Source organism: Populus alba, chromosome 3 (assembly GCF_005239225.2).
Source record: "Populus alba chromosome 3, ASM523922v2, whole genome shotgun sequence".
Lineage (NCBI taxonomy): Eukaryota > Viridiplantae > Streptophyta > Magnoliopsida > Malpighiales > Salicaceae > Populus > Populus alba.
In genome coordinates, this window is record NC_133286.1 from 11,309,138 (window position 1) to 11,323,944 (window position 14,807).

Below are 14,807 nucleotides of genomic sequence, written 5' to 3' on the forward strand. Positions count from 1 at the left end.
CCTTTTTAAATGGATAAATTTACTTCAATTTCTCTCATACTTAGTTGTACTCCAACATTGACTAAAAACTCGAATTGCAAACTTTTGAAGTTCCGGTGTATTATTGTCAAATTGTTCCCACCATGTAACTAGTTAATTTTTTTAATAAATTAGATATTATACATATAAAAATAGATAATAAAATCAAGTTTTGTCAAACTTTTATTTGAAACGGAACAAAAGAAATAAACCTAAAATATCTTGGCCAAAATTGAACGAGAAATCTCTAATGATACGAGATCCTGATCGAGATGAAATTTGTTTTATTTTGTTTTATTTTTTAAAATGATATGAGATATACTAACTATTATGTCCAGAACAGAACACAATTGACAACCCTGCATCAAATTATGTTACATTAAGGGGATGTTTGGCTAGGCAGTCAAATCTGCTTTTCGTTAATTTTTTTTTTTTTGCTTATAATTATTTTTATGTTTTCAGATTGTTTTGATATGTATTTATAAAAAATATTTTTTAAAAAATAAAAAATATTTTTTTTGATGTATTTTTAAACAAAAAATATTTTAAAAAATAACGAGACTCTCAAACACCTCGTAAGTCTCTTTGCCTAAATAGCTGGTCGTGTTTTATACTGTTAGGTGCACATCATGCTTTACCGTAGTTGATATCTTGCCAAGATGTTCTTATGATGAAAAACGAAGCTCATCCCTAAGAAAAATATTTCAGCCATAAAGGTTTGCATTCAACCAAAGTACTGAACATGGAACCAAGGAAATTGAGCTGGCTGCTAATTCAAGAAAAGAGGCCTTATCACACCAGCGACCTGATTATAAACATTCATACTTCTCCACGAGAACCAAATCCTCTTCACCATCACTGCTTCCTCGTGCTTTTGTTTTGCCATTATATTTAAAGATGCATTTGATTTTTCCATGATAATTAATGGTGTTTATTGATATCACATGGCTTATTCATTTCTTTCCTTTTCGAGGATTGCCAGAATAAAAAGATTATTAACTTACATTCCCCCCTCAAACTAGTTGCTGGGATGCACCAGCAGCAAAACTTCATGTGAATATTATCAGGGGCATCAATGATCAGGCATCTGAAAATCCTGAAAGATATTATCACCATTTTTAACTAGGAAAAGAGAATAAAAAAAAGTATAACTACATACAGAATGCCATAATGAACTGTCACGAAGGCATTACAGAGTCCCAGAAAACAAAACACTAGGCTAAACCATGTCATTTTTACATTACTGGACCAAGCTTTTAACTATCGTATCATGTGTTTAAGAGTCTAAGACTGTTCAATAAACTTGAAAGTAGAATAAACAAGAAGTGCGAGGAGGTGGGGGTGGGGGTGGCTATCAATCTACGACAAAAATGCAAGAAATCAATGTTTTTGCAGCAAATTTCAAGGCATGTAGTCTTGTGTATCTGGGTTGTCAGCTCTTGGTGTTTCTCCTTGTTCGTTTCCGATAGTTCTCTTGCTCATGTTAGCTCTCTGCACTAAACGAACCAATGCTTGAACCACTTCTGACATTGGAGGTCGAAACTCTGGCTCAGGCTGCCACAAAAACAATGATAATAAGCATCAGAACTTAAATTCATACAATATTTAGCACTCTCCCCGTTCCCCTTCTAGAACTGCAGTAATGCCCAAAACTTGCCAAGCTGCGAATCTAAACTCCCAATAACTATGTTTCGGTAAAAACCGCAATATGGTACTAAGCTTCAAAACCCCCTTCCCTCAAATAAACCTCACCAAAGTTCCCTCTTTCAAGTAATACATCACCTGGACACAGAGAGCAATAACATCAGCAAACCGGGAAAGAGATTTGACAGGGTAGAGCCCTTTGAGTTCTGGATCAACCATTTTGGATAAGGAATCAATGTCATGGAGCTGAGGAGTTGCCCAGCGAACCAAAGATTGCTCAGATCTAGGCCTTGAGCTGTTAACAATTAACATTGCAATGAGATTAGGAACTAACTGATTTTTATCCCATCTTTAGTTATAATTATGTTGGTAAATAGGATAATCAGCGTGATTATGGCAATGAGATCATCTCTCTCATCATATTGTTTATGTTAGCATTTCACCTGTCAAATGGTTTACGTCCAGTTAGAAGCTCCAACATGACCGCACCAAAACTGTAAACATCACTCTTTAGAGTATAATGACCGGACATAGCTACCTCAGGTGCACTGTATCCAGAACCTGCATTATAGTTCAAAACCTGCATGTTGTGAAAAACAGAGGACTCAGAAAAAAGTTTAAGCAAATAGCTGTGAGTGTTAGAGATTAGTCTAGCCTCTAGACTAAGATATGGGTACAAATAGACCAGATAAACACAAGAAGCTTTTCACCACCAATTAAGTGGTTGTGAATTCACTCACTGGAATCCAGGAAAATCTTGCAAATTTGATAACATGAAATAAATGATTCCTCAAATGCAACATCCAGAAAGTGAAATAAGCTAACTAGCTACAATGAAACCACTTGTATTTTGCTGGGTAGTTCTTACATAATAGATCCTGCAAGAAACCCAGAATACTAGATGTTGCACCATCTCAAATTATGCTACTAACCACATCATGCAACATCCAGAAAGTGAAATAAGCTAACTAGCTACAATGAAACCACTTGTATTTTGCTGGGTAGTTCTTACATAATAGATCCTGCAAGAAACCCAGAATACTAGATGTTGCACCATCTCAAATTAAAATAAGCTAACTAGCTACAATGAAACCACTTGTATTTTGCTGGGTAGTTCTTACATAATAGATCCTGCAAGAAACCCAGAATACTAGATGTTGCACCATCTCAAATTATGCTACTAACCACATCATGGATTTTGGAACCAAGTTCTCTTTTGGAGAGCTTGACCAGATTAGCAATCAAAAGAAGAGAGGTTAAAGCATAAGTGAGAAGTATTCATCACCCTATCCGGTCATAAATTGCAGATGAATTTCATAAAAAAAAAAATATATACACAAAGAAAAGAAATGTGTGCAAATTATGACAGATGGAAAACCTTGGTAATCTTCGCCTCAAGTGAACTTCAAACGTAAAAGCTAAGACAATGACAAAAGCTCAGGCAACGAAGTTCTTCACAATTTACATCAAAGAAACACTATCTATGGACTATCTGAAAAATTTAAAAGAAGGTTCATGATCAACCTGGTCTGCATTATGGAGACTGCTTGCCAGGCCAGCATCCGAGAGATGTGGATTAAGCTCTGTGTCCAATAATATATTCGCTGACTTGATATTCTTATGAATAATAGATGGCGAACAAACTTCATGCAGGTACCTGAAGAAAACCCTTTGAGTATCAGGAAGCTCGTTACTAATATCATAGATAAGTTACCACTGATTTATGAAGGTCTCGGTTGCAAAGGTTGGACTCTTTCCCTATCTTTTGGTAAGTTCTAGATTTCAACATCAAAATTCTTAAACAAAAGTCTAGGCCATGTCCTGCATCTTAGAAAGAGTGAGGACTGTTCATGTGGAGTAGAAACAGATATGCCAAAGCAACTTCTTCATATGCAAAGGTTTTAGATGCTCAGAAAATGAGTTGATAAAAAGTTCACCTTGTTTTGCTGGCCTCAGGTTTTTACATTATTAAAATTCATACAATGGAACTAAATAGTTAATGATTATCATTTTTGTTGAATCATTCAAGTGGCGATAACCCAATCCCTTTGCCTCAATATTTGAATAATAAAGCAGATGATAGATAACGGGGAAGAGAATGGAGGACGTGTTCACATTTTTTTTTGGCACAATTTGATGTTAGTGAGAAACAATTAGAACTATAAAATTCCTTTTCTGAACTTACTCCAATGCCCGAGCAGTCCCCAGAGCTATCTTGACACGGGAATTCCATATCAAAGGTTTGCTGTATTCATCTGATAGATGCAAGAAGTCATGCAGTGAGCCATTTTTATGGAACTCATAGACCAGCAGATGCTGTCCATGCTCGGAACAATAACCCACTAGTTCTGTCACGTTTGGATGATGCAACAAGGAAATGCTTGAAACCATCTCCATAAAATCATCAGACATGTGGCTGGGCAGAATGCCTGAATCTAGTTTCTTCACAGCAACCTACAGTGTTGTCGAAGCAGAAGTTACAACTTAATAAGGTATAGGGACAGCGTGCATGTTAAAGAGAAATTTTCTTAAGGAAACATGTGCACAAAATTTCTTCCTATACGAACACTAGTCATCACTCTATCCAGACTCTTACACATCTTTCCACAAATACCTTAATTATCTCAGTGGGCATGTCATTCATAATAGAGAATGGAAAGCCCAGCAGAAAGTATAAAATGGAGCAGACATGTCCAAGAAGACTATGTTTTATCCTTTTAACTGAAATAGCCAAATTGATTTGAAAGACGAGGAAAGTATACCTTCCCATCATCAAACTCAGCTCGATAAACACGTCCAAAAGACCCCTCACCAAGAAGATGGTCAACACTGAAGCTGCCAGTAGCCATCTGCAGGTCTGCTACTGAGTATGATGTCACGTTTACAGGAGCAGCAACAGGTTTCTTGACAACAACGGGCTTTGGTGAAAATTCCTGCTCGTCAAATGACTTGTGACGATCAATAGGTGGAGGTCTAAGATTTGTTGAGGCTGGGGTGTCAAATGTCTTTGTATTTACCATGGAAGAATTTTGCATAGACTTCATTTCTGCAGTACAATTTCAAAGACAAGATCACAAGACAAAGGTCATATTAAGATAAAGAAAGGGGGAAGATGAAGAAAAATGTCAAGCATGATGGTTTCTGAAACCAAGAAGCTAATGACATGGACCTCAAGCTACACTGAAGTAGTGAAGCTCAACATGGCACTGCTTTTGTCAAGTTATGGGACTTGAACTTTTCAAGTCAACCAAGTTCATTTGGAGCTAACCACAGGGTAGTGCCTGTGTCACAACTCAGATATGCTAAGGTTTTCACTAGAGAATTTTGTACCTGATAAAAGAAAAGGGACGCTTTAAAATTTGAAAGTATTTTATTTATGTGTTTTCCATTTGAGCTATGATTTCCTAGACATTTAAAATATATTCCTGAATCACTGATTTTCAAATTTTGAGTTCTAATTCTGTCAAATTATCAGAAAAAAAAGTGAACAGATTGCAAAGCATACTAATAAATCATAATTGTTTGTGGATAATTTGCAAAGCCATCCTCCTCACTTCCAGTCTGTAAAGTAACAAACAAGAATGCCCATTAAGCAATCTAATGCAGTTGTGCAAAAAGGTAAAATGATGCAACCAAAACTTGTGCTGTACTGACTTGCTGTACTGTTGTATTGCTAGTGGACTTGCACATGATTCATCAATGATGCTCAACAGAAAGAAAGGTGCTTGTAAGAAAGGGTCTACCTTTATCATTTGTTGAAGAAAGAGGAGCAAATGGCTGATTATCAAGCATTTCTAGATCTAAGGAGGACCTCCTGGATCTTCTCTTCACCAAAAAGAATGCTACTATCCCCCCAACAACAAATATGGATATGATTATTCCTGCTATGCCACCACCCCCTATTCCTGATTTCTTGCTGCCACCACCAGCACCACTGCCTGATGGGCTGTCATTGCCACCAGATTTATGGCTCGGGCCTTTGGGGGTTGGAGGTGTGCCAGGAGGAGGAGGGGGTGCAGGTCCTGAGTTCCAATTGTTACCATCCTTCCTGTCAAGATTATTCAGATTATAATATGGACGCACTTTTTTCTTATGAAACAATAGGACAATAATGACAATTTCCATAATGCTGCAAATAGAAAATGCTTACTGTAGATTAATGCTGTTTAACTGGCTAGGGATCCAACCTGTAAAACGATTATTTCCAACATTCCTGAAAACCATAAATCTGAATATTATAAGCTGCAATGCAATTTCTTAATAGCAAACAGATAGAAGACAATGCTCCTGGTGAATTTAACAGAAACGCTGGTTACCCACAGATTTTCAAGAGGAAGACTTGCAAGGGCATTGATAGAGCCAGTAAATTGGTTGTTTTGCAAATACCTGCCAAAGGACAAATTAAGCAAAAGGGGCCACAACAATATATGAAGTTCTGCTATCAGAGAAGGCCATTTTGAAACTTACATTGATCTCATACTTGAAAGTGAGCTAAAACTCTGAGGTAGATCACCTGTCAGGGAGTTGAATGACAAATCCCTATAGTGGCATAGAGAAATGATTATTACTGTGTTTTCTTTTTTTCTTCCATAAAACTAGATAGATATATTTAACATGATAAATTACTGAACAAAATTCAATTTGATCTACTTGTTGAGGAAAAAATGGCACTTCCATAAATTTTCAGCCGCAGACATTATAGAGGATAATAAGAAAAGCAGTAATCGAAACTAACAATGTTGTCTTTAGTAGAAACATAATATGCATCTGCAGAAGTTTTCTTGTTGCGTTACTGACAGTGAAGTGCTTTAGCATCAACCCTAATTTTTTAAGCAGGTCGAGAAAGTAGAAGAATAACAAAAGATTTGTTGCACTATAGCAATCTGTCAAAGCAACAGAGAAACCATGCAACACCCTTCTAATGTAGGCAGCCAAGTAAAATTATTTTCTTAATTAATAAGAAAGTCTGAGAAGATCGCACAATGTGGAGAGAGAAGGAAGTTGTCCGAACACATCTCCCAACTGATTCTGAAGCTGATTGTGACCAAGATTTCTACATTCTCAAAGAAAAAAGAAAAGGAATTAGCTTTGCACCTTTAATAAGTTGAAATTGAGAATTATTGACTGGAAATTACTTACAAGTATTTAAGAGAAGGCAATTGAGAAATGGAATACGGGATTCCTCCGCTAAATTGATTATTAGCAAGATTTCTGAGTACAGGAGAACATCAAATGTAAATCATCACAAAATCAGAAAAAGGCAGGAATAACTCAACTAAGAAAGAAATGAAGAATAAAGCATACAATTGCTGCAAGTTTGGAGGAAGTTGATCAGGTATGTTGCCTGCAAGATTATTATAACTCATGTCTCTGCAGAGCTCATTAAATCACATGTCAAGACATAGAAATGTATAGGATTGGGACAGACTAAATATATAGGATAAGAAACCTCACAGGTTTGTTACTGCTGTCAAACTGGTGAGCTGGTATCCCAATGACCCAGAAAGTCCAAGACTGGGTAATTTACTGAAAATATAAGAAAAAACACAGTGTAAGTAAAAGAATCAGCGTCAATAGCTTTCTATAGGATAAAATATCAGAAAGAACAGAAGATTACATTTCTGTAACTCGTGTGCCTGAGCAAACAATGCCTTTCCAGTTTTGCCCACATGGATCACCATTTGTGCTCCATTGTGTTAGCTGCCCTGGTGAACTCAAACTGCTGTACATGACCCCTAGAGCAGAGGCTGCATGAAAACAGGTAACAAATTAGGATAGATGTATCACTCAGTAGAGAGAGAATCATCAACCATATTTCTTGCCAACTAAAAATTTTCCTGTAGCGATTCGTACTTTTCAAATCACAGGATGGTGACAGTATTGCAGTACTTGATCGTATAACATGTAGAATTGGAGCTCAACATGTGACATTTAGCCATTGTCTGAGCATTTGGAAATTGATGTTTTATCTTTCTTGCAAAGCTAATGGAAGAAAAATGTAAAATCCTTTCTTACAGCATTGACTTGGTTAATTCTAGATGTAGACCATGTTGCCCATAATGGCTGGCTTCTAGCAAACCAAGTGGGAATTGAGTGGTGAGTTGGAAAGTAAAAAACGAATGAAAGCATCACATTTGAGAAATTTCCCTGTTCCTATTTACATGCATCCATCTTCCAAGGGTGCTAAATTAAAGAAGAGAACTCGGACTTCTCAGGGAAAACTGTTTTAGAAAAAGACCCAACTTTGTACAAAGCAATTTTTAACTCCACTAATCTAGGACCCAATATTAAAAGGGAGACATGAGAGTGAGAAAGAGAGAGAGAGAGTGGTTTGGTTATGCTTTGTAACCCTTTTGATTGTCAGACGCATTTAGAGGTACAAATGTTCATCAATGTCAGAGAGGATCACCTTTTAACTGATATAGGACTGTTTAAAGCATCAAGAATTCAGCCTAATGAGTACCGACTGTGTACTTGAAATGATTTATGTCTTCTACGAATCCCCTAATACTCAAAATTGAAACAATTTTGATACTCAACAATCACCTACAGAAATCTCCAACCAACACTCTTTAAGGATCACTACCTTATTTTAGATATCCACACAATGATTGCCCCTTCATTCTACAAATGATGAAATGCATTACAATCCGGGAAATCAAAAACCAGTGTAAGGGGGATGAACAACCGGAATACGCAAAGCCTGGAAGCGAAAATTATACAAGCAAAAAAAAAAAATCTTTTTAAAGATGCCTTTTATTTCCTGATAATATTCGTTTTATTCACAAAGCAATCACCTTTGGACTAAACAAGGTAAATTAATATATACCTAGGACAGCAGCAGCAGCATATGTCACTCGACCTCACAGCCACCCGGTCACACATAAAATTTTGGATTTCTTAAATGATAGACAATGAAAGCAAAGCTGAAACCAGTAATTGCAGACAAGAAATTGAATTTATATTTAATATCACTGTCCTTAGCTGGAGATTCTATTTTCCCAGAAAAAAGAACCAAACTTTTCTCAACCCAGAACTGATCTCCACAGTTTAGCACCAATCTGCTTCTTAAAACAGCCCAAACACACTGTAGTTTCAGAAATAAAAAAGACAAAAGCAAAATCTGGAAATGCATCCAAGACAGCATCTTTTGTGGTCCTGACATCATAATTAGAAGCAGCAGCAGCAATCCAAAACCAAATAGTAGCAAGGAAGAAGCAACACAAAAAGAAGCAAAATGAATAAAATAAAGGAACAAGAAATGCAGATGTGTCAAGAGAAAGTTAGCACATGCAAATCAATCTACGAAAGAAACAGAAAAGAAAAGGCACAAAAAGGTGTGAGAAGATAACAGTAAAGTAGTGAATGAATCTAGTTTTTTTTTTGTGTTAAGTTAATGAATGTGTTGAGTAAACTAACTGACCATCATTTGGATCTGTTGCACCATTGACGCATCCAAAAATGCAGACTATGAGGAGTGACACTAGCAGCTCAACTCCTCTCCAATTCTCCATCATCTCATCTAAAAAAACTCAGGTCTGTTTGTCTGTCTGTCTTACCGCAACCCAGAAAAAGACCTCCCCAATGACTTGTTTTTTTGAAGAGCTAATCTACTTTGGTGTTTTCTTTCTATGGGATGATTATATTCTAAAATATTTATAAATCCCTCCAACAAAAGCTGGCATACACGATTTGCCAGAAGAATCCAAGACCACAGAATGCCCTCTCTGTCTGCCTTGTATTTTTTATTTGTGTTTTATCACATTCTCCTTCGCTTTGTGCTGTTTCGGTAGGTGTGCATAAACTGTCCATATTTTGCTTAGCTTTTTTTTCTTTTTCTTTTTCTTTTTTAAATAAATAAATAATATCAGTCTATGAACGGCTAGTTAAGAGTTCGTTTATTACTTTTATAGGCTTTTCAGAGTCATTTATTTTAAATATATTAAAATAATATATTTTTTATTTTTAAAATATATTTTTAATATCAATTTATAAAAAAAATATTAAAATATTAAAAAATTAATTTAAAACAAAAAAAATTTAAATTTAAATTTAAATAAAAACATTTTCCAACTGCAAAAACAAATAGAATATAAAGAATGTTTGACATAGTTTCTGCCAGTGTTTTTAAAGGATTTTAAAAAATATTTTTAATTTAAAAATAATATTAAATTTATATTTTTTTTAATGATTTTGATGCGTCAAAAATTTAAAAATATATTTTTTATATATTTTTAAATTATTTAAATCATTTCAAAAAAAAAATAACATCTATATTAATAATCAAAATCACATTTAAAAAGGTCACTTTACCATAGAAGAAAGGGGGCAACCACAATTGACGTGGACACTTTTGTTTTATTCTCGCTTCTCCCCTACCCCCCACCCCTTTCTTTCTTTATTTCTTTCTCTTTCTTTTTTTCTTTTTTTCTTTTTCATTTCTGTTGTCATAAACAGAAATATATCTGAATGTAATAATATCAAAACATTAACCATCTAATAAATTATCTAATAATAAAAACTTGAGAACAAAATATTTATTTATGTGATTTCATGAACGAGTTCTGTAATTACTAATATAATGGTTATTAAATACTTACATAATCATTAATTTCACAGCCTATGAGATTAATCAAGGTACAAATTGACTTGAATACCTATATTAATAATAATAAAAAATATTAAAACATTAGGTGGTGTACAAATAACTACAGTCCAACCGAAGCAAGTGAGTCTGGTTTTGTTGTTTCATTGTCTTTAAAATTATTATTTTTTGTTTAAATTGAATTTTTAGATATTTTTTATAGTTTTGATATATTAATGTTAAATATATATATATATATATATTATTTTAATATAATTTAATTAAAAATTATTTTTATTTTTTCTAAAAAAAAATATTAAATTGATGTGAGGTGTCATTGAAAATATTTGGTGGGTGACATAAGGGTTCGGGGCCAGAATTAACGGATACTTCGATCGTGTTGATTGGTAGGAGCGGGTAAAAAATCATTTTCCACGTCGTCTTATAATATTTTTGCTGAGGTAAGGTGGCCCCATCACTATCACGACTTTCATTCGCGAGCTAAGCTGCCCCTCACGTTATTTTATCAAGTGGGGCATGACCGAATTCATTTCCAGCCACGTAAGAGGCTGTTTGATAAATTATTAAGCACGGCCAGCTGGATAGTAATCCCTGTATTAAAAAAGTCTGAGAAATCACATGGAGGATATGAAACTATTTCCAATTTTCCATAATTGAGAAAGACGTGAAATACTTTAATTTACCGAATTTAATATCCCCACACACATACACGTAAATCACGATAAAGATTTGTTTATTAATGTACATCAATTTAAATTTTATAAATTTTAAAATTATTAAAGTTTTATATAATTATTAATTTTAAAACTAATAAGATTAATTAAGATTCACGCAAGTTAGTTGAAATATCTATATTAAAAAAATCATGATAAACATTACTTTTTTAAAATTGAATGATTTTCAAGTGGGTTATTTAACTAATTTGCCCCCATATTTTTACTGAAATTGATAAGATATTTGTCTTATATCTTATAGATAATTATACTTACAATCGAAGTATATAAACAATTTAGACAATCATCTTCACTTAACAAAAAAATAATTTTAAAAAATAAAATATATTTATTAATTATGCTTTATGAGATAAAAATTACACTCATTTAATAAAAAGGCTGAAAATACAAAATGATAATTGTTCAAGACTCCACTTATTAAATATACATAAAAGTAATTAAAAAAATATTTTTAAAAACCCTATTTATAATTCTGCTTAAAAAATCTAAATTAATCCGAGAGCTGTAAAGGGAATTTTCAAATTGTTGTTTGAATTAGTCAATGGATAAAAATCAAATACTCATTACTTTTATAAAGCAATTCAACTATCAAAAGAAAAGGGCAAAAAAAATAACAGTACAGAAACTTGGTCGTCTTAAGTTTGAATAATGAGGGTGTCATCGGCCAGGATGCACGGCAGACATCGTTGGTGGCGAAACCTGGTCTTTGTTGACCCGTTATGAAATGGATGCTAGACAACTAATGACCCGTGGTCAGTGTTTTTAAACCCGGCTCAAAACCCGGGTTATGAATTTTGATCAGGTCATTCAAGTTAATTCTATTTTTTTATAAATCAAAAAGATATCATTTTGATAAAAAATAAAAATAATCAATGATTTGCAATCGGGTTTTGATCGGATCACCGAGTCAACTCTTCAGGTCAGTCAGATTTTTAACTATTCCTATTATTTTATAAATTTTGCCCGATTCTAGCTTTAAATTTGCCAGGTCTTAGATGAACCCGTTGAGCTAAGTTTTAAAACTATACGTGTTGTATTAGATAATCCATGACTAAGATTTAACTAATAACATATCACTTTGTCTGTTTATTTTTTTATTTTTAAAAGTAATTTTAAAAGAATTAAAATTTTTAATTTTTTAATTTTAAGTTAATATTTTTTATTTGCAAATATTTTTATGTGTTAATATTAAAATTAAAAAATATTTTAATTCGTAAAAAAGAAGGAGGAAATGAATTGAAGTACAAACGAAGGAAATGATGAGAGACAACTGTTATAACTTAGGTATAATATAAGAGGCAGCGGCGGGAGACGTGGCAAGGACCTGTTACGTCTTGGAATGACATGGACACCACAGCATAATATATAAAATGATTGGCTTAGCCAGAACTCAATGATTTGACTCTGACATAAAGGATCTATTAATCTTTTAAGAAATAAAGTTGACAATGAATCAAATTAGATTAGATGTTTCTATTTCTTTGTTTTCCTTAGCACTAATTGGTGTGCTTTTGAGTGAGAATTTTTTTTCTGTTTTTGATTGTTTTTTTTTTAAATGTTTTTATTTTAAATTAATATTTTTTATGATCTTAATATACTAATATTAAAAATAAAATAAAAACATTTTAAAATATTATAAATAAAAAAATTAATAAAATACATGCGCCCAAATCCTAAATATATAAAGGTTGAAAAGATAGAGAAAATTAGTTATTTATAATCATCATTAATAAAGAATTTCTGAAAAAATTAAGGATTAGTAATACTTTTTAGAGATTAGATGGATTTTGTTTTGGTTTTGTGTACCTTTCTATTCAAAAATCATTAAAATTTTATTTTTAAATAAAATCTTGAATTTCCATCGTTTTCAATGTAGCCCCTGATGAATTTTTTTTTTGAGTCTGTTACTTTTAGCTTTTATTGCCTTAGGCTTTTGATTTTTTGTTCTATGCACAAGATTCATTTAATTATGAATCAATATGCTTTATTACATTGACTTTAATGAACTTTAATGATATGATTTATAGACTTTACACATATTAGAATCTTATTCTTTTTCTCTTTTTCTCTTTTTCTCTCATCCTTTTATTTATCTCATCCTTTTATTTATTCACGTAATTTTCTATTCTTGCTTTACAATTTATTATTAGATTGGTCTCTAGTTTATTTATGCAAAAAATTATTTTAATTGATATAATAAAATAAGTAATAGATTCTATCTTAATTTTAACTGGTTTCTTTTAGATATAGATAGTACGAAGTGTTTATTGAAGAACATATTTAAAAAAAGGAAGAAATAAATATAGATTTTGGTGGACAAAATACAACAGTAATTGGTTGTACTCGTCTGTATTGTAGATGATACAATTTTTTATTATTAGATTATTTTTATATAATTATTTATTTAATAATTTTATTACAATGTTGTAATTTTATATATATTATTATAGCTGTTAAAAAGTTATATCAAAATATAATATTAAAAAAACTAAAAAAATATGTATTTTATTTTTTTGATGTGTATGGAATTTAAATTTCTATATTCTTAATTTTTTAAAAATATTATTTTAATTATTCTCAATTTGTTTTTTTAAATATTATCATATCATTTGATTTGATAATTTTATTAAGAAAAATAGCTTAATTGTAGAATAATAAGGAACCATATTGACATATAAACGAACTTCTATACTATTACAAAACCTTTGAAAAACTTGAATGATCTTAAATATGGGTTGATCTAGTATAAGAGATGAGTTTTTTTTTTTTATTTCATTTTTTTCTACTTTTTATATCTTACAAAAAAAAAAGATTCTATATATTCATTAAACTAAAGCTTATGATATGAAAATTTGTATTGGTTTACCAAAAATAATTCTCTTGTATTCTTTTTTTGAACTTGGTATCAATATATTATTTTATCTTTATATATATATATAAGATGGACCTAGTGTGTATCTTTTGGTTTCTTTAATAAATTTTCAAGTTAAGAAATCAAATATAAGACATAAATAATTTATATATATTACAATCATCGCATCACCTTTACTATCTATCTTGAAAATTTGATACAAGAGAGAAAAAGAAAGGTGGTGAATGGAATTTGTCAATTTTGCGTGTACGCGTACCTCACCGCTTCAACAGCTTGTCTACGTCTGCATTTCACTCGTTTTTTAATCACCTGACTGCCGTTAGCCAGGAGTCATGTCGGCGGTCGGTGGCATTTTCTTTTCTTTATTCCTTTCCAAATCTCTGTAGCAGTTTTAGAAAGATTTCGGTATTTTATTTTATTTTGGTTTTAGAAAGATTTTTATATTTTTAAAATTTATTTTAATATCATCACGTAATTTTTTTTTAAAAAAATATTATTTTTTTAAAAGTAGAGTTTGGATGTAATATCAAAGACCTGAGATGATGAACTCTGAATTAAAAAATCAAGAGTAGTTATTATAGGTGTATGTTCTGGACAAAGGGGATCCAAGCCCAAACAAAATGCCATCTAGCAGCCCATTATGAATGCTTTTCCTCTATATTTGCCTAATTGCTTGTAAAATATTGTTTGCTCTTCCACAGCTTGGACGGAAATGAAACCAACAATCTAGGTTGCGACCACACGAAGGCATGTCTAATGTCTTTTCCGTTTTTTCTTTAACCTATTGTTTTTGGCACATCCATCTATATATCTAGTAATAACCTACATGATTTGGGACCAAATGATTCTAGAATGTCTTTGGTTCCATCAAAAGCATTATCTCAGGTTAGGAAGTCCATATAATTAAAACATCATTTGAAAAAAAAAAAAAAAA

At 32.3% G+C, this 14,807-nt stretch overlaps 1 protein-coding gene across 1 annotated transcript; it reads right to left on the reverse strand.

Annotated features, from left to right (window-relative positions):
* Positions 1-1,106: 1,106 nt before the first annotated feature.
* On the reverse strand, positions 1,107-9,420 carry LOC118037911 (protein STRUBBELIG-RECEPTOR FAMILY 6). The gene is made up of 16 exons (XM_035044072.2): positions 9,086-9,420; positions 7,280-7,409; positions 7,117-7,188; positions 6,967-7,032; positions 6,802-6,873; positions 6,644-6,715; positions 6,130-6,201; positions 5,983-6,048; positions 5,813-5,875; positions 5,406-5,710; positions 4,425-4,708; positions 3,848-4,116; positions 3,187-3,319; positions 2,106-2,242; positions 1,801-1,957; positions 1,107-1,572 (listed from the first exon to the last, which is right to left on the reverse strand). The coding sequence occupies exons 1-16, from the start codon at positions 9,177-9,179 to the stop codon at positions 1,420-1,422; spliced, it is 2,145 nt and encodes a 714-aa protein (XP_034899963.1). The 5' UTR covers positions 9,180-9,420; the 3' UTR covers positions 1,107-1,419.
* Positions 9,421-14,807: the final 5,387 nt, after the last annotated feature.